The sequence below is a fragment of the Anomaloglossus baeobatrachus genome, chromosome 7 (assembly GCF_048569485.1).
Source record: "Anomaloglossus baeobatrachus isolate aAnoBae1 chromosome 7, aAnoBae1.hap1, whole genome shotgun sequence".
Classification (NCBI taxonomy): domain Eukaryota; kingdom Metazoa; phylum Chordata; class Amphibia; order Anura; family Aromobatidae; genus Anomaloglossus; species Anomaloglossus baeobatrachus.
The window spans coordinates 288,878,023-288,897,248 of NC_134359.1; the positions used below are offsets into that span (position 1 = coordinate 288,878,023).

The 19,226-nt window shown below is 46.6% G+C and overlaps 1 protein-coding gene across 5 annotated transcripts in view; it reads left to right on the forward strand.

Moving 5' to 3' along the window:
* Window positions 1-19,226, forward strand: part of SHMT1 (serine hydroxymethyltransferase 1) — a 33,886-nt gene that overhangs the window by 10,590 nt on the left and 4,070 nt on the right. The window contains exons 1-8 of one of the 5 annotated variants that reach the window (XM_075318352.1): window positions 9,744-9,780; window positions 9,982-10,046; window positions 15,080-15,198; window positions 16,390-16,535; window positions 16,920-17,035; window positions 17,124-17,284; window positions 17,547-17,628; window positions 18,967-19,179. In XM_075318352.1, the coding sequence (XP_075174467.1) occupies window positions 15,103-15,198; window positions 16,390-16,535; window positions 16,920-17,035; window positions 17,124-17,284; window positions 17,547-17,628; window positions 18,967-19,179 (814 nt within the window). In that variant the 5' untranslated portion in view covers window positions 9,744-9,780; window positions 9,982-10,046; window positions 15,080-15,102. The other 4 variants (XM_075318348.1, XM_075318349.1, XM_075318351.1 and 1 more) reach the window with 4 other exon arrangements.

A 19,226-nucleotide genomic window follows, 5' to 3' on the forward strand; every position in this document is an offset into this window, starting at 1 on the left:
TCACATCCAAATCGGAGAAAGGGTTTAGGAATCATAGCTCTGTAATGCATAGCCTCCTCTTTTTCAAGGGACCAAAAGTAATTGGACAAGGGACTCTAAGGGCTGCAATTAACTCTGAAGGCGTCTCCCTCGTTAACCTGTAATCAATGAAGTAGTTAAAAGGTCTGGGGTTGATTACAGGTGTGTGGTTTTGCATTTGGAAGCTGTTGCTGTGACCAGACAACATGCGGTCTAAGGAACTCTCAATTGAGGTGAAGCAGAACATCCTGAGGCTGAAAAAAAAGAAAAAATCCATCAGAGAGATAGCAGACATGCTTGGAGTAGCAAAATCAACAGTCGGGCACATTCTGAGAAAAAAGGAATTGACTGGTGAGCTTGGGAACTCAAAAAGGCCTGGGCGTCCACGGATGACAACAGTGGTGGATGATCGCCGCATACTTTCTTTGGTGAAGATGTACCCGTTCACAACATCAACTGAAGTCCAGAACACTCTCAGTGAAGTAGGTGTATCTGTCTCTAAGTCAACAGTAAAGAGAAGACTCCATGAAAGTAAATACAAAGGGTTCACATCTAGATGCAAACCATTCATCAATTCCAAAAATAGACAGGCCAGAGTTAAATTTGCTGAAAAACACCTCATGAAGCCAGCTCAGTTCTGGAAAAGTATTCTATGGACAGATGAGACAAAGATCAACCTGTACCAGAATGATGGGAAGAAAAAAGTTTGGAGAAGAAAGGGAACGGCACATGATCCAAGGCACACCACATCCTCTGTAAAACATGGTGGAGGCAACGTGATGGCATGGGCATGCATGGCTTTCAATGGCACTGGGTCACTTGTGTTTATTGATGACATAACAGCAGACAAGAGTAGCCGGATGAATTCTGAAGTGTACCGGGATATACTTTCAGCCCAGATTCAGCCAAATGCCGCAAAGTTGATCGGACGGCGCTTCATAGTACAGATGGACAATGACCCCAAGCATACAGCCAAAGCTACCCAGGAGTTCATGAGTGCAAAAAAGTGGAACATTCTGCAATGGCCAAGTCAATCACCAGATCTTAACCCAATTGAGCATGCATTTCACTTGCTCAAATCCAGACTTAAGACGGAAAGACCCACAAACAAGCAAGACCTGAAGGCTGCGGCTGTAAAGGCCTGGCAAAGCATTAAGAAGGAGGAAACCCAGCGTTTGGTGATATCCATGGGCTCCAGACTTAAGGCAGTGATTGCCTCCAAAGGATTCGCAACAAAATATTGAAAATAAAAATATTTTGTTTGGGTTTGGTTTATTTGTCCAATTACTTTTGACCTCCTAAAATGTGGAGTGTTTGTAAAGAAATGTGACAATTCCTACAATTTCTATCAGATATTTTTGTTCAAACCTTCAAATTAAACGTTACAATCTGCACTTGAATTCTGTTGTAGAGGTTTCATTTCAAATCCAATGTGGTGGCATGCAGAGCCCAACTCGCCAAAATTGTGTCACTGTCCAAAGATTTCTGGACCTAACTGTATATTCTTGTATATAGGGGACAGTATTATAGTAGTTATATTCTTGTACATAGGGGACAGTATTATAGTAGTTATATTCTTGTACATAGGGGCAGTATTATAGTAGTTATATTCTTGTACATAGGGGGCAGTATTATAGCAGTTATATAATAGTACATAGGGGCAGTATTATAGTAGTTATATTCTTGTATATAGGGGACAGTATTATAGTAGTTATATTCTTGTACATAGGGGGCAGTATTATAGTAGTTATATTCTTGTACATAGGGGACAGTATTATAGTAGTTATATTCTTGTACATAGGGGCAGTATTATAGTAGTTATATTCTTGTACATAGGGGGCAGTATTATAGCAGTTATATAATAGTACATAGGGGCAGTATTATAGTAGTTATATTCTTGTACATAGGGGGCAGTATTATAGTAGTTATATTCTTGTATATAGGGGCAGTATTATAGTAGTTATATTCTTGTACATAGGGGACAGTATTATAGCAGTTATATTCTTGTACATAGGGGCAGTATTATAGTAGTTATATTCTTGTACATAGGGGGCAGTATTATAGTAGTTATATTCTTGTACATAGGAGCAGTATTATAGTAGTTATAGTCTTGTACATAGGGAGCAGTATTAGTAGTTATATTCTTGTACATAGGGGGCAGTATTATAGTAGTTATATTCTTGTACATAGGGGGCAGTATTATAGTAGTTATATTCTTGTACATAGGAGCAGTATTATAGTAGTTATAGTCTTGTACATAGAGGCAGTATTATAGTAGTTATAGTCTTGTACATAGGGGGCAGTATTATAGTAGTTATATTCTTGTACATAGGGGGCAGTATTATAGTAGTTATATTCTTGTACATAGGGGGCAGTATTATAGTAGTTATATTCTTGTACATAGGAGCAGTATTATAGTAGTTATAGTCTTGTACATAGGGAGCAGTATTATATTAGTTATATTCTTGTACATAGGGGCAGTATTATAGTAGTTATATTCTTGTACATAGGGGCAGTATTATAGTAGTTATATTCTTGTACATAGGGGGCAGTATTATAGTAGTTATATTCCTGTACATAGGAGCAGTATTATAGTAGTTATATTCTTGTACATAGGGGGCAGTATTATAGTAGTTATATTCCTGTACATAGGGGGCAGTATTATAGTAGTTATATTCTTGTACATAGGGAGCAGTATTATAGTAGTTATATTCTTGTACATAGGGAGCAGTATTATAGTAGTTATATTCTTGTACATAGGGGGCAGTATTATAGTAGTTATATTCTTGTACATAGGAGCAGTATTATAGTAGTTATAGTCTTGTACATAGGGAGCAGTATTATAGTAGTTATATTCTTGTACATAGGGGCAGTATTATAGTAGTTATATTCTTGTACATAGGGAGCAGTATTATAGTAGTTATATTCTTGTACATAGGGAGCAGTATTATAGTAGTTATATTCTTGTACATAGGGGGCAGTATTATAGTAGTTATAGTCTTGTACATAGGGGCAGTATTATAGTAGTTATATTCTTGTACATAGAGGCAGTATTATAGTAGTTATATTCTTGTACATAGAGGCAGTATTATAGTAGTTATATTCTTGTACATAGGGGCAGTATTATACTAGTTATATTCTTGTACATAGGGGGCAGTATTATAGTAGTTATATTCTTGTACATAGGGGGCAGTATTATAGTAGTTATATTCTTGTATATAGGGGACAGTATTATAGTAGTTATATTCTTGTACATAGGGGGCAGTATTATAGTAGTTATATTCTTGTACATAGGGGGCAGTATTATAGTAGTTATATTCTTGTACATAGGGGACAGTATTATAGTAGTTATATTCTTGTACATAGGGGCAGTATTATAGTAGTTATATTCTTGTACATAGGGGGCAGTATTATAGTAGTTATATTCTTGTACATAGGGGGCAGTATTATAGTAGTTATATTCTTGTACATAGGGGGCAGTATTATAGTAGTTATATTCTTGTACATAGGAGCAGTATTATAGTAGTTATAGTCTTGTACATAGGGAGCAGTATTAGTAGTTATATTCTTGTACATAGGGGGCAGTATTATAGTAGTTATATTCTTGTACATAGGGGGCAGTATTATAGTAGTTATATTCTTGTACATAGGAGCAGTATTATAGTAGTTATAGTCTTGTACATAGAGGCAGTATTATAGTAGTTATAGTCTTGTACATAGGGGGCAGTATTATAGTAGTTATATTCTTGTACATAGGGGGCAGTATTATAGTAGTTATATTCTTGTACATAGGAGCAGTATTATAGTAGTTATAGTCTTGTACATAGGGAGCAGTATTATAGTAGTTATATTCTTGTACATAGGGGCAGTATTATAGTAGTTATATTCTTGTACATAGGGGCAGTATTATAGTAGTTATATTCTTGTACATAGGGGGCAGTATTATAGTAGTTATATTCCTGTACATAGGAGCAGTATTATAGTAGTTATATTCTTGTACATAGGGGGCAGTATTATAGTAGTTATATTCCTGTACATAGGGGGCAGTATTATAGTAGTTATATTCTTGTACATAGGGAGCAGTATTATAGTAGTTATATTCTTGTACATAGGGAGCAGTATTATAGTAGTTATATTCTTGTACATAGGGGGCAGTATTATAGTAGTTATAGTCTTGTACATAGGGGCAGTATTATAGTAGTTATATTCTTGTACATAGAGGCAGTATTATAGTAGTTATATTCTTGTACATAGAGGCAGTATTATAGTAGTTATATTCTTGTACATAGGGGCAGTATTACACTAGTTATATTCTTGTACATAGGGGGCAGTATTATACTAGTTATATTCTTGTACATAGGGGGCAGTATTATAGTAGTTATATTCTTGTACATAGGGGGCAGTATTATAGTAGTTATATTCTTGTACATAGGGGGCAGTATTATAGTAGTTATATTCTTGTACATAGGGGGCAGTATTATAGTAGTTATATTCTTGTACATAGGGGGCAGTATTATAGTAGTTATATTCTTGTACATAGGAGCAGTATTATAGTAGTTATATTCTTGTATATAGGGGACAGTATTATAGTAGTTATATTCTTGTACATAGGGGGCAGTATTATAGTAGTTATATTCTTGTACATAGGGGGCAGTATTATAGTAGTTATATTCTTGTACATAGGGGACAGTATTATAGTAGTTATATTCTTGTACATAGGGGCAGTATTATAGTAGTTATATTCTTGTACATAGGGGGCAGTATTATAGCAGTTATATAATAGTACATAGGGGCAGTATTATAGTAGTTATATTCTTGTACATAGGGGGCAGTATTATAGTAGTTATATTCTTGTACATAGGGGGCAGTATTATAGTAGTTATATTCTTGTATATAGGGGCAGTATTATAGTAGTTATATTCTTGTACATAGGGGGCAGTATTATAGTAGTTATATTCTTGTATATAGGGGCAGTATTATAGTAGTTATATTCTTGTACATAGGGGACAGTATTATAGCAGTTATATTCTTGTATATAGGGGCAGTATTATAGTAGTTATATTCTTGTACATAGGGGGCAGTATTATAGTAGTTATATTCCTGTACATAGGGGGCATTATTATAGTAGTTATATTCTTGTACATAGGGGCAGTATTATAGTAGTTATATTCTTGTACATAGAGGCAGTATTATAGTAGTTATATTCTTGTACATAGAGGCAGTATTATAGTAGTTATATTCTTGTACATAGGGGCAGTATTATACTAGTTATATTCTTGTACATAGGGGGCAGTATTATAGTAGTTATATTCTTGTACATAGGGGGCAGTATTATAGTAGTTATATTCTTGTACATAGGGGGCAGTATTATAGTAGTTATATTCTTGTACATAGGGGGCAGTATTATAGTAGTTATATTCTTGTACATAGGAGCAGTATTATAGTAGTTATATTCTTGTATATAGGGGACAGTATTATAGTAGTTATATTCTTGTACATAGGGGGCAGTATTATAGTAGTTATATTCTTGTACATAGGGGGCAGTATTATAGTAGTTATATTCTTGTACATAGGGGACAGTATTATAGTAGTTATATTCTTGTACATAGGGGCAGTATTATAGTAGTTATATTCTTGTACATAGGGGGCAGTATTATAGCAGTTATATAATAGTACATAGGGGCAGTATTATAGTAGTTATATTCTTGTACATAGGGGGCAGTATTATAGTAGTTATATTCTTGTATATAGGGGCAGTATTATAGTAGTTATATTCTTGTACATAGGGGACAGTATTATAGCAGTTATATTCTTGTACATAGGGGCAGTATTATAGTAGTTATATTCTTGTACATAGGGGCAGTATTATAGTAGTTATATTCTTGTATATAGGGGCAGTATTATAGTAGTTATATTCTTGTACATAGGGGACAGTATTATAGTAGTTATATTCTTGTACATAGGGGCAGTATTATAGTAGTTATATTCTTGTACATAGGGGCAGTATTATAGTAGTTATATTCTTGTACATAGGGGCAGTATTATAGTAGTTATATTCTTGTACATAGGGGGCAGTATTATAGTAGTTATATTCTTGTACATAGGGGACAGTATTGTAGTAGTTATATTCTTGTACATAGCGGCAGTATTATAGTAGTTATATTCTAGTACATAGGGGGCAGTATTATACTAGTTATATTCTTGTACATAGGGGACAGTATTGTAGTAGTTATATTCTTGTACATAGCGGCAGTATTATAGTAGTTATATTCTAGTACATAGGGGGCAGTATTATAGCAGTTATATAATAGTACATAGGGGGTAGTATTATAGTAGATTTATTAAGCTTGGGTCAACTTACGTTTTTGTTAACCATGTCCTGCCCAGTGTTCTCTACCTGTATCTGGATTTGTTGGTTCTAGTCCAGTTGATCACATATGAAGATTATGCTGCTGTCATAACATAGCCGGTGCTTCCCGCAGGGTGAAGGTTAGAGTTATCTGGTCTTGAACTGGTGGAACTAGTATGGCAGCCATTGTTATGATGAGATATCAGCAATCACAAGCACTTCAACGATTTTGCATTCTTTATTAGAGTCAGAAGATATTTAATAATTTCAAGATGTCCTCTGCTGACATTATATATTGTAGTAGTTCATTAGTAACAATAGGTGATGTCACAGCTCACCTCCTCCTGTACAAAGACTGATAACACAGGAGCACACGGTAGATAACACAGGATCCACCATTCACTACAGGTAGTGTCAAAGCTCACCATCTCTCCCTCCTGTACAATAAATGATAACTCCTCTATATACAGTAGATAACATGGGATCCACTATTCACAATAGCTGATTTCAAAGCTCACCTCAGGATCCACCATTCAGTTCATGTGACGTCACAGCTCACCGCTTCCTCCTCCTGTATAATGACTGCTAATACAGGATTCACCATTCACAATAAGTGATGTCACAGCTCACCTCCTCCTGTACAATGACTGATAACTCCTCTATATACAGTAGATAACACAGGATCCATAATTCACTACAATAGGTGATATTACAGCTCACCTCCTCCTCCTATACGATGACTGATAACACCTCTATATGCAGTAGATAACACAGAATCTACCATTCATAATAGGTGATGTCACAGCTCACCTCCTCCTCCTGTACAATGACTGATAACACCTCTATATACAGTAGATAACACAGTATCCGCCATTCACAATAGGTGATGTCACAGCTCACCTCCTCCTCCCGTACAATGACTAATAACTCCTCTATATACAGTAGATAACACAGGATCCACCATTCACAATAGGTGATATCACAGCTCACCTCCTCCTGTACAATGACTGATAACTCCTCTATATACAGTAGATAACACAGGATCCATAATTCACTACAATAGGTGATATCACAGCTCATCTCCTCCTCCTGTAGGATGACTGATAACACCTCTATATACAGTATATAACACAGTATCTGCCATTCACAATAGGTGATGTCACAGCTCACCTCCTCCTCCTATTCAATGACTGATAACTCCTCTATATACAGTAGATAACACAGGATCCACCATTCACAATAGGTGATGTCACAGCTCACCTCCTCCTCCTATTCAATGACTGATAACTCCTCTATATACAACCTAGAAAAATCCATGGGAAACAAATTCAGAACAAAAAGAGAGCCTGGTGGAAAACCACCAAAAGCTCACAGCAACTCAAAACACATTGCAAAAGAAGGAGAACCTGAGCATTTGCTGAAAAACAGTTTCAAGTTTTATTGCACAGAGATATCAAAAAATACAAGTATAGTACAATTAATCACATTGATAGTCATACAAAAATTGGAGGACAGATGGAAGGCAATTAGTAACCAGCAAAACAGTGGCCTGGTACGAACACCAGGAGAAAAGTGTACCAAAGGTGAACTTGTATAACCCTAAATCACTGGCTTGCAAACATAGCAGATATATTTCCCCCAAATCACTGGCATGTAAGCACTATGAAGCTATTGTGGGGGGAATCGGATGCATAGCCCTGAATCACTGGCATGTAAGCACAATAGGGCTATTAAAAAAGGGGGGGGAGGGGGGGGGTTTTGTGTGAAAAATGATGGAGGCATCAGGCATGGGAAAAGCTGGGCAATAGTAACCCCGAGAGGGAGCAGACTTAACCCCAGACCACATTGGCCAGATGTGGGCTAGGGGGAAAGAGAGAATCCCACTCAAGGGTACAAATCCCAGTAAATATACATTAGTGCCAAAAAAGTAAGTAAAGGATTCCCAGGCAGGGATGTACGTCCTAAATCACTGGCCGAAAGACTTAGCCCCTGTTAATGCCTGCTACAATTGGTGCGACCTCGGGCAGCCCCATAAAAAACATCATTGAAGTAGGAAGGCTAGTGCTAAAAAATGTAAAAATGGGGGCGCCCAGCAAAACGCATTGTTGTAAGTTAACATAGCAGCAGGACTGAGGGTAGAAAAACTGATCCAGGAAGAGGGTGACCAGTGATCGGGAACACTATCATACAAAGAGCCCCCAATTGAAGGTATGGAAAGAGGGGAACCAGATGGCGGTTCAACCCCAGGGAAGGAACACAATTTACCTGGGTGCGGTGGTGGAGAAGGCCCGACGTACGTTTCGCGGCTTACAAGCACGTCGCCTGCCGCTTCGTCATGGGGAAGGTGAGAAGTGGTCATAGCTTCATAGTGCTTACATGCCAGTGATTTGGGGGAAATATATCTGCTATGTTTGCAAGCCAGTGATTTAGGGTTATACAAGTTCACCTTTGGTACACTTTTCTCCTGGTGTTTGTACCAGGCCACTGTTTTGCTGGTTACTAATTGCCTTCCATCTGTCCTCCAATTTTTGTATGACTATCAATGTGATTAATTGTACTATACTTGTATTTTTTGATATCTCTGTGCAATAAAACTTCAAACTGTTTTTCAGCAAATGCTCAGGTTCTCCTTCTTTTGCTCCTCTATATACAGTAGATAACACAGGATCCACCATTCATAATAGATGATGTCACAGCTCACCTCCTCCTCCTATTCAATGACTGATAACTCCTCTATATACAGTAGATAACACAGGATCCACCATTCACAATAGGTGATATCACATCTCACCTTCTCCTCCTATTCAATGACTGATAACTCCTCTATATACAGTAGATAACACAGGATCCACCATTCATAATAGATGATGTCACAGCTCACCTCCTCCTCCTATTCAATGACTGATAACTCCTCTATATACAGTAGATAACACAGGATCCACCATTCATAATAGATGATGTCACAGCTCACCTCCTCCTCCTATTCAATGACTGATAACTCCTCTATATACAGTAGATAACACAGGATCCACCATTCATAATAGATGATGTCACAGCTCACCTCTTCCTCCTATTCAATGACTGATAACTCCTCTATATACAGTAGATAACACAGGATCCACCATTCACAATAGATGATGTCACAGCTCACCTCCTCCTATTCAATGACTGATAACTCCTCTATATACAGTAGATAACACAGGATACTTCTGGAGTGATAGACCTGGCACATTAAGACTGGCATTGGCACATCGGTTTTAATGAAGGGCTCGCTGGAGTATGATGCACATCAAGGACTGGAGCAGCACTTTGGCATCAGGAACGTTGTCAGTTGTGCTGAATGTTTTCTTGTGTTTACAGTTTGTTGCCTAGGAAACCGACCACCGCTGCTGTCTAGCTGAAGATGTCTGGAGGTAACAGCTCACTCCAGTAATCCCCAACAGCAAAAAACAGCACTTACAAGCTCAACAGAGCTTGTACATAATGCGCATGCTCTGCTAACAGCGGTGGTCTGTTTCCAAGGCGATGAGCTGTAAATAAAAGTGTTTATATCTTAAGAACGACTGTAAATATTATAAAAGCAATAAAATTGCAAATTTGTTTGTGTTTTACAGGCGCTGTCTGACAATACCCTTGTATGAATATGGGAAGCATTTCCGCCGGAGGAGGACTGGGTCAGGTAGGAGTTGTAGCCCGGAGGAGGACTGGGTCAGGTAGGAGTTGTAGCCCGGAGGAGGACTGGGTCAGGTAGGAGTTGTAGCCGCTGATCAGTAGTTTGGATCTGTGGATGTTTAGGTGTAATGCGCTAGGCTGGCCATCAGGGGGCGATGCACCGCCCTATTGAATAGCTAAAGATGGTGTAAAATCTAAAATAACTTGTGTCCTGCGCTGCCCCCTGCTGGATGTATCAGGGTATAGCAATGCACAGATTGGTATCGCAGTAATTGTACTGATGTTACCCAGAGTAACCCTCAGAGATGATTGGTTGCTATGGGTTACTCATCCACCTTCCCTTACAATAGTTTTGATAATTGAATGACACTGTTGGTTGTCAGGGGAACGTTCTGTAACGTGAGACATAGGTTGTCAGGGCAATGGCCTCTCCTGAGACGCAGGTTGTGAAGGCTATCTCCACTGTATTCGGACATTTGTTGTCTCAGTTTCAGCCTCTGTCCTTGGATAAAGGTTGTCAGGGATATTGCCTATACCCTGGGGCATCGGTTGTCAGTGTGACCACCTCTGTCCTGTGATACAGGTGGGCAGAGTTACTGTCCCTGCTCAGGTATATCAGTTGTCAGGACGACTGCCTCTGTCCGGAGATGCGGGTTGTCAGGGTTACTGCACCTGTTCTGGAACATCAGTTGTCAGGGTAACTGCTTCAGTCTGGTGATACAGGTTGTCAGGGTAACTGCCTGTGTTCTGTGATACAGGTTGTCAAGGTAACGGCTTCTGTCTTATGATACAGGTTGTCAGGGTAACCGCTCCTGTTCTGTGATACAGGTTGTCAGGGTAACTGCTACTGTTCTGTGATACAGGTTGTCAGGGTGACTGCTCCTGTTCTGTGATACAGGTTGTCAGGGTGACTGCTCCTGTTCTGTGATACAGGTTGTCAGGGTAACTGCTCCTGTTCTGTGATACAGGTTGTCAGGGCAACTGCTTCAGTCCTGTGATACAGGTTGTCAGGGTAACCGCTCCTGTTCTATGATACAGGTTGTCAGGGTAACCGCTCCTGTTCTGTGATACAGGTTGTCAAGGTAACCGCTCCTGTTCTGTGATACAGGTTGTCAAGGTAACCGCTCCTGTTCTGTGATACAGGTTGTCAAGGTAACCGCTCCTGTTCTGTGATACAGGTTGTCAGGGTAACCGCTCCTGTTCTGTGATACAGGTTGTCAGGGCAACTGCTTCAGTCCTGTGATATAGGTTGTCAAGGTAACTGCTTCTGTCCTGTGATACAGGTTGTCAGGGTAACCGCTCCTGTCCCGGGACATCAGTTGTCAGGGTAACTGCCTCTGTCCTGTGATACAGGTTGTCAGTGTAACCTCCCCTGTCCTGTGATACAGGTTGTCAGGGTAACCGCTCCTGTCCTGGCACATCAGTTGTCAGGGTAACTGCCTCTGTTCTGTGATACATGTTGTCAGGGTAACCGCTCCTGTTCTATGATACAGGTTGTCAGGGTAACCGCTCCTGTCCTGGGAAATCAGTTGTCAGGGTAACCGCTCCTGTCCTGGGAAATCAGTTGTCAGGGTAACTGCCTCTGTCCCGTGATATCAGTTGTCAGGGTAACCGCCCCTGTCCTGCGATACAGGTTGTCAGGGTAACCACCCCTGTTCTGTGATACAGGTTGTCAGGGTAACTGCTCCTGTCCTGAGATACAGGTTGTCAAGGTAACCGCTCCTGTCCTGTGATACAGGTTGTCAGGGTAATTGCTCCTGTCCTGTGATACAAGTTGTCAGGGTAACCACCCCTGTCCTGTGATACAGGTTGTCAGGGTAACCGCTCCTGTCCTGGAACATCAGTTGTCAGAGTTACTGCCTCTGTCCTGTGATACAGGTTGTCAGGGTAACCACCCCTGTCCCGTGATACAGGTTGTCAGGGTAATTGCTCCTGTCCTGTGATACAAGTTGTCAGGGTAACCACCCCTGTCCTGTGATACAGGTTGTCAGGGTAATTGCTCCTGTCCTGTGATACAGGTTGTCAGGGTAATTGCTCCTGTCCTGTGATACAGGTTGTCAGGGTAATTGCTCCTGTCCTGTGATACAAGTTGTCAGGGTAATTGCTCCTGTCCTGTGATACAAGTTGTCAGGGTAACTGCTCCTGTCCTGTGATACAGGTTGTCAGGGTAACCACCCCTGTCCTGTGATACAGGTTGTCAGGGTAATTGCTCCTGTCCTGTGATACAAGTTGTCAGGGTAACCACCCCTGTCCTGTGATACAGGTTGTCAGGGTAATTGCTCCTGTCCTGTGATACAGGTTGTCAGGGTAACCGCTCCTGTCCTGGGACATCAGTTGTCAGAGTTACTGCCTCTGTTCTGTAATGCAGGTTGTCAGGGTAAGCGCCTCCGTCCGGAGATTCGGGTTGTCAGTAGTACTGGGTTGGGGGGGGTGTAGTAGTCAGCTGTCGCTATCAGCCCTGATTGCAGTCATCTCCCCCTCCATACGCAGTATTGCAGTATATAGTGCACGCACTCTGTGCATCATGGTGGAGCCGGACGTGTAAGTGCTGTGATGGCGAGCGCCTGTGCTGGGTGTGAACAGTCGCTCTGCGCTGACAGCGGCCTATAGGCTCCTGTCTAATAATACGCTGGATAGTGGGGTAACTGCTTCTGTCTGTATATAGAGACAGAACCCAAGTGGGGGCCCCCCGGGGGATTTACCGGCCCTCCTGCGGGCCAGTCCCCGAGGATGAGCGACCGAACGATCGCCGGCAGCGTCTACTGAGGAAAAAAAATATACAGTGCAATGTAACAAAAATACCAAAATGTATCCTCCCCTAGACACAATAAAAACGTGATGTCTCCTGGAAGGAGATGCGCTATTTTTGCGTTATTTCTCCGTGCTGTGCGTCTCTGGATCAGGCTGATGCGGTTTTCATGCGTTTTGTGCTTTGTTCCCGTCTCCTTCCTGTCACACGGATCACATTGCAGATGCAGAATGCGAGTCCTCCCGCGGAAAATCTGACGTTTGCTCATTGGCTGGAGAGGAGGAAAACTTGTTGGTGATTGGTCATTTATTTTGAGTGCCCCTTGATGATTGGACAAGCTAAATTAGTGGCAGTCTGTGATTGGTTAGGCTGTGTGCCAGGTTTTACCCCACAAGTGTGGAGAGAACGTGGCGTGGCCGGGACCAGATACCAGCAGGGAAAGTGCGAGACCGGGGGAGGTGAGTGCGGGGAGGCCGGTACGTGCGGGTGAGCTGCACCGTATGCGGCCCGGGCCGGCGTGGTAAGAGCTTGTCTATGTAGGAAGCGGCAGCCCTGACTGTCAGACAGCAGCGCCGGTACAAAGGTTGTCAGGAGATTCCACCCCTTCCCTGGGTCACTGGTTGTCAGGGGAACCCCACCCCCTCTGTCCCCCCCCCCAGGAGGCAGGTTGTTGGGGGGGGGAACCCCACATCCTCTGCCCCCCCCCCCCCCAGGAGGCAGGTTGTTGGGGGGGAACCCCACTTCCTCTGCCCCCCCCCCCCAGGAGGCAGGTTGTTGGGGGGGAACCCCACTTCCTCTGCCCCCCCCCCCCCAGGAGGCAGGTTGTTGGGGGGGAACCCCACTTCCTCTGCCCCCCCCCCCCCAGGAGGCAGGTTGTTGGGGGGGGAACCCCACTTCCTCTGCCCCCCCCCCAGGAGGCAGGTTGTTGGGGGGGAACCCCACTTCCTCTGCCCCCCCCCCCCCAGGAGGCAGGTTGTTGGGGGGGAACCCCACTTCCTCTGCCCCCCCCCCAGGAGGCAGGTTGTTGGGGGGGAACCCCACTTCCTCTGCCCCCCCCCCCCCCAGGAGGCAGGTTGTTAGGGGGGAACCCCACTTCCTCTGCCCCCCCCCCAGGGGGCAGGTTGTTGGGGGGGAACCCCACTTCCTCTGCCCCCCCCCCCAGGAGGCAGGTTGTTGGGGGGGGAACCCCACTTCCTCTGCCCCCCCCCCCCCCCAGGAGGCAGGTTGTTGGGGGGGAACCCCACTTCCTCTGCCCCCCCCCCCCCCCCAGGAGGCAGGTTGTTGGGGGGGGAACCCCACTTCCTCTGCCCCCCCCCCCCCCCCCAGGAGGCAGGTTGTTGGGGGGGAACCCCACTTCCTCTGCCCCCCCCCCAGGAGGCAGGTTGTTGGGGGGGGAACCCCACTTCCTCTGCCCCCCCCCAGGAGGCAGGTTGTTGGGGGGGGAACCCCACTTCCTCTGCCCCCCCCCCAGGAGGCAGGTTGTTGGGGGGGGAACCCCACTTCCTCTTCCCCCCCCCCTCCCCCCCAGGAGGCAGGTTGTTGGGGGGGGAACCACTCTCTGCCCCCCCTCAGGAGGCCGGTTGTCGGGGGGAACGCCACTTCCTCTGCCCTCCTCAGGAGGCCGGTTGTCGGCGGAAACCCCACTTCCTCTGCCCCCCCCCCCAGAAGGCCAGTTGTTGGGGGGGAACCCCACTTCCTCTGCCCCCCCCCAGGATAATCCTCCTGCGACACCAGTTGTTGCATCATTCCGTTCTGTCGTTTTGTCCGCACTCTTTGTGCCTCGCGGTCGGTGGCCGTATTTTGTTATGCCCCCCAGATTATTACAGGGGGCTCCTTGGTGTTTCCGGCACGCATGGTGTTAACCCTCCATGTGGCTGTTGTTGTGTCTCGGCCGGAGACCTTTGATACTTGGAGAGACCGCGACCATTTCACACTCCTCTTTCTGCCGCCCTTGAAAAGTTAATATGTAAGATTTTGTTTTTGTCCTCCGGTGTCAGTGGCGGCCGAGCCCCCGACAGACGAGAGCCCCCATTATCTCTCCATATCGGTCAGTAAACAATAGCTTCCACTCACTGACAGCAAGCAGAGCCCTTACAGTGGTCACCGCACGTGTACCGGCTCCCGGTTTTTGCCGGTGTGCGGGCGGTTACTTGACCATCTGCTCACACCGGGGAATCGTCACCGCCTGCGCTCGCTCACTGCCACCATTCAGCGCTCACATAGAGACCAAAGAATAAACTACTTACTTTAAGAATTTATACAATGATTATATGTAATATTTTTATTTTCAGCAGTGACAATCATAGACCGGACAATGGCGGACTCCCCAGTGATCAACGGCAGCCACCCCGACCTGTGGGCATCTCACAACCAGATGGTGCTGGAGCCTCTCAAAACAAATGATCCAGAGGTAAGATATCAAGGAAAATTTGTGGTTGCACGCCCTCGCCGCCGTGGATGCAGAGGTGGTTGGGCGCCGCCGTGGACGCAGTGGTGGTTGCACGCCCTCGCCGCCGTGGACGCAGTGGTGGTTGCACGCCCTCGCCGCCGTGGACGCAGTGGTGGTTGCGCGCCCTCGCCGCCGTGGACGCAGTGGTGGTTGCGCGCCCTCGCCGCCGTGGACGCAGTGGTGGTTGCGCGCCCTCGCTGCCGTGGACACAGTGGTGGTTGCGCGCCCTCACCGCCGGGGATGCAGAGGTGGTTGGGTGCCTGCGTGGACGCAGTGGTGGTTGCACGCCCTCGCCACTGGGGATGCAGAGGTGGTTGGGCGCCGCCGTGGTGGTTGTGCGCCCTCGCCGCCGGGGATGCAGAGGTGGTGGGCGCCGCCGGGGACGCAGAGGTGGTTGCGCGCCCCCCTCGCCGCCGGGGACGCAGAGGTGGTTGGGCGCCCCCCTCGCCACCGGGGACGCAGAGGTGGTAGGCGCCGCCGGGGACGCAGAGGTGGTTGCGCGCTCCCCTCGCCGCCGGGGACGCAGAGGTGGTTGCGCGCTCCCCTCGCCGCCGGGGACGCAGAGTTGGTTGGGCGCGCCCCCCTCGCCGCCGGGGACGCAGAGTTGGTTGCACGCTCCCCTCGCCGCCGGGGACGCAGAGTTGGTTGGGCGCCCCCCTCGCCGCCGGGGACGTAGAGGTGGTTGCGCGCTCCCCTCACCGCCGGGGATGCAGAGTTGGTTGGGCGCGCTCCCCTCGCCACCGGGGACGCAGAGTTGGTTGGGCGCCCCCCTTGCCGCCGGGGACGCAGAGTTGGTTGGGCGCGCTCCCCTCGCCACCGGGGACGCAGAGTTGGTTGGGCGCGCTCCCCTCGCCACCGGGGACGTAGAGGTGGTTGCGCGCTCCCCTCGCCACCGGGGACGCAGAGTTGGTTGCGCGCTCCCCTCGCCACTGGTGACGCAGAGTTGGTTGGGCGCCCCCCTCGCCGCCGGTGACGCAGAGTTGGTTGGTCGCCCCCCTCGCCGCCGGGGACGCAAAGGTGGTTAAGCGCCTGCGCTGCTCTCTATTCACTTGGATGGAAGAACTGGATTCTCAGGCTTTCTTGACCATCAGATGCCAGACTAGAAGATGTCTCCCGCATTAAGGAAATCTCAAGTCTTGTTTTCTTCTTCAGGTGTACGAGATCATCCGTAAGGAGAAGCACCGGCAGCGCTACGGCCTGGAGCTCATCGCCTCCGAGAACTTTGCCAGCTGCGCAGTGTTGCAGGCTCTGGGCTCGTGTCTGAATAACAAGTATTCGGAGGGTTACCCCGGACAGAGGTGAGCGGGCGACGCCAGGCTGGGCCCCCCCTCCCCCATCCCCAGTTCGTGCGTGCCGTGTCTCCAGTTCCAATGCCACACAAAAATGGCCCCATCTGCGCTGATGTCCGGGCGCTACTCAGTAATGATGTTTAAAGGGGTTGTCCAGGGTTAGAAAAAATATGGCCGCTTCCTACCAGAATAGAGCACCACCCCTGCCTGCAACAGAGCCAAGCTGTAATTCCAGACACAACCTGTGCAGACGTGCGGCGCTGTTTTCCACAACCCTTTTAATAAGAGAAGGGTCAATTTGACATCACAAGTGAAGCCGCAGACGACCTGCACCCAGATATTGAGTTTTGCAGCGGCTGGGTATTATCTGATGTCCGGTCCGTCGCCCGACAGGTACTACGGCGGCACGGAGCACGTGGATGAGCTGGAGCGGCTGTGTCAGAAGAGAGCTCTGGAGGCGTACAGTCTGGACCCCCAGAAATGGGGGGTGAATGTGCAGCCTTATTCAGGTGAGACCATTACGCAAATCTTGCTTTTGATTTCTGAAAGTGGCTGCAGATTCCTCAAATAAACACGTCCTTTACCTTTTGATTCCAGGATCTCCCGCAAATTTTGCAGTTTACACCGCCCTGGTGGAGCCTCATGGGAGGATCATGGGGCTGGACCTGCCCGATGGGGGGCACCTGACCCACGGCTTCATGACCGACAAGAAGAAAATCTCCGCCACATCCATCTTTTTTGAATCCATGCCGTACAAGGTGAGCAGATGATGGGAATGGATATAGCAGCAGAGGAAGAGTGTCCTGAGCTTGTGGGAGGAAAGTGACCTGTAGTCAGAGATGCTGGAGCTACAGGAGATGTGGGCCGTGACGAAACGTGCGGAGGGGGCAATGCCTCTGATAATGGACGGATCGTCCACCCCACCCCTCGTATCTCTCCAGCTGTGCAGAGTATTTCAGCAAATGTGAGTAGATCACTTATATGTCCAGCATTACATGTTACAAATTTTCCTCCATATAGGTGAATCCAGACACTGGTTATATAGACTACGACAGGCTGCAAGAAAATGCCCGATTGTTTCATCCCAAACTTATCATCGCCGGTGAGTGCTACAACTACCATCAACTTTCCAAATATCTCACTGGCACTTTTGCAAAATTTTTTTTTTTTTTTAAAAAAAAAAAAGTCTATAATATTGTATTTTTGGTTTATAAGACGCACCCCAAATTTAGAGGGGGGGAGGAAAAAAAAGGGTGGAAAAAAAAAATGGGGTCCGTCTTATAATCCAGTGGTGTCTTAAGCTGCTTTCACACATCCGGTTTGTGCTAAGCGGCACAATCCGGTTCAAAAACCTATGGAACGGATGCGGCAAAAAAAAACCGGATCCGTTGCATAATCCGTTGTATCCATGCGGCCCGTCCGGTTTTTGACGGATGCGGCTTGATACTGAGCATGCGCAGTGCAAAAAACCGCATCCGGCGGCCGGATGCGGTTTTTGCCGCAGGACACCGCATCTGGTGTCCATAGGCTTGCATTGTGAATCGCGCCTGATCCGGTGCGATGCAGTTTTTTTTTTTTTTGCCGCACCAAAAAAAGTGCCAGGCAACGTTTCATCCGGCTGCCGCATGGGCTAAATATTCTGCATCCGTCAAAAACCGGACGCAACGCAAGGCCATGCGGCACAATACGGCGCTAATCCAAGTCTATGCGGGAAAAAACGTAACCGGCGGCAAAAAAAAAAAATTGCGTTTTTTTTTTTCTGCAGAGCGCCGTATTGTGCCGCACGGCAAAAAAACGGATGTGTGAAAGCAGCCTGACCGGACGTGTGGCACAGGATGCAAGGGCCGTACAGAACAGGACAGTGCAGCGGGTGTCCAAGATGTTCTGTCAGCGGTGCAGGCTTCAAAAAAATGGCACCCAAATTCGGCGCGTGTGCAGATCGAGCTATCAGCTCAATGACCAGCCGAGATCTCATCTGGGCACGTGCCACCTCCGGGCACCATTTTCCTTAAATCCGCTGTTAAGAGATCAATGGGTTGGAGGAGGCGCATGCGCAGATGAGATCTTGAGCCGAGAGCTCCATCTGCGCACGTGCCAACTCCAGGCGCCATTTTTCTTAAATCCGCTGCTAAGAGATCAATGGGTCGGAGACGGCGCATGCGCAGATGAGGTCTTGAGCCGAGAGCTCCATCTGCGCACGCGCCAACTCCGGGCGCCATTTTTTGAAGCCCGTACCGCCGACAGAGAATCTGGGACACTCGCCAGAATGAGCCCCCGCCGTCAGCACAGCACCCATTCTCCACCTCACGGTAAGCTACATTCGGCTTATAAGACGCACCCCTCATTTTCCTCCCAAATTTTTGGGAAGAAAAGTGTCTTATAATCCGAAAAATACGGTATATAATTTTACTTCTCCCCCCCCCCCCCCCCCATGTCGAAGGTGTCAGCTGCTATTCCCGGAATCTGGATTACGCCCGTATGAGGGTGATCGCCGATGAAAACAACGCGGTCCTCATGGCCGACATGGCGCACATTAGTGGCTTGGTGGCGGCCGGCGTGGTCCCGTCTCCCTTTGAACACTGTGATGTTGTCACCACCACGACACACAAGACCCTGCGCGGATGCCGTGCTGGCATGATCTTTTACCGGAAGGGTGAGTGGTCCTGCTTGGACGGATCGAGGGTCTCGCTCTCATGACTG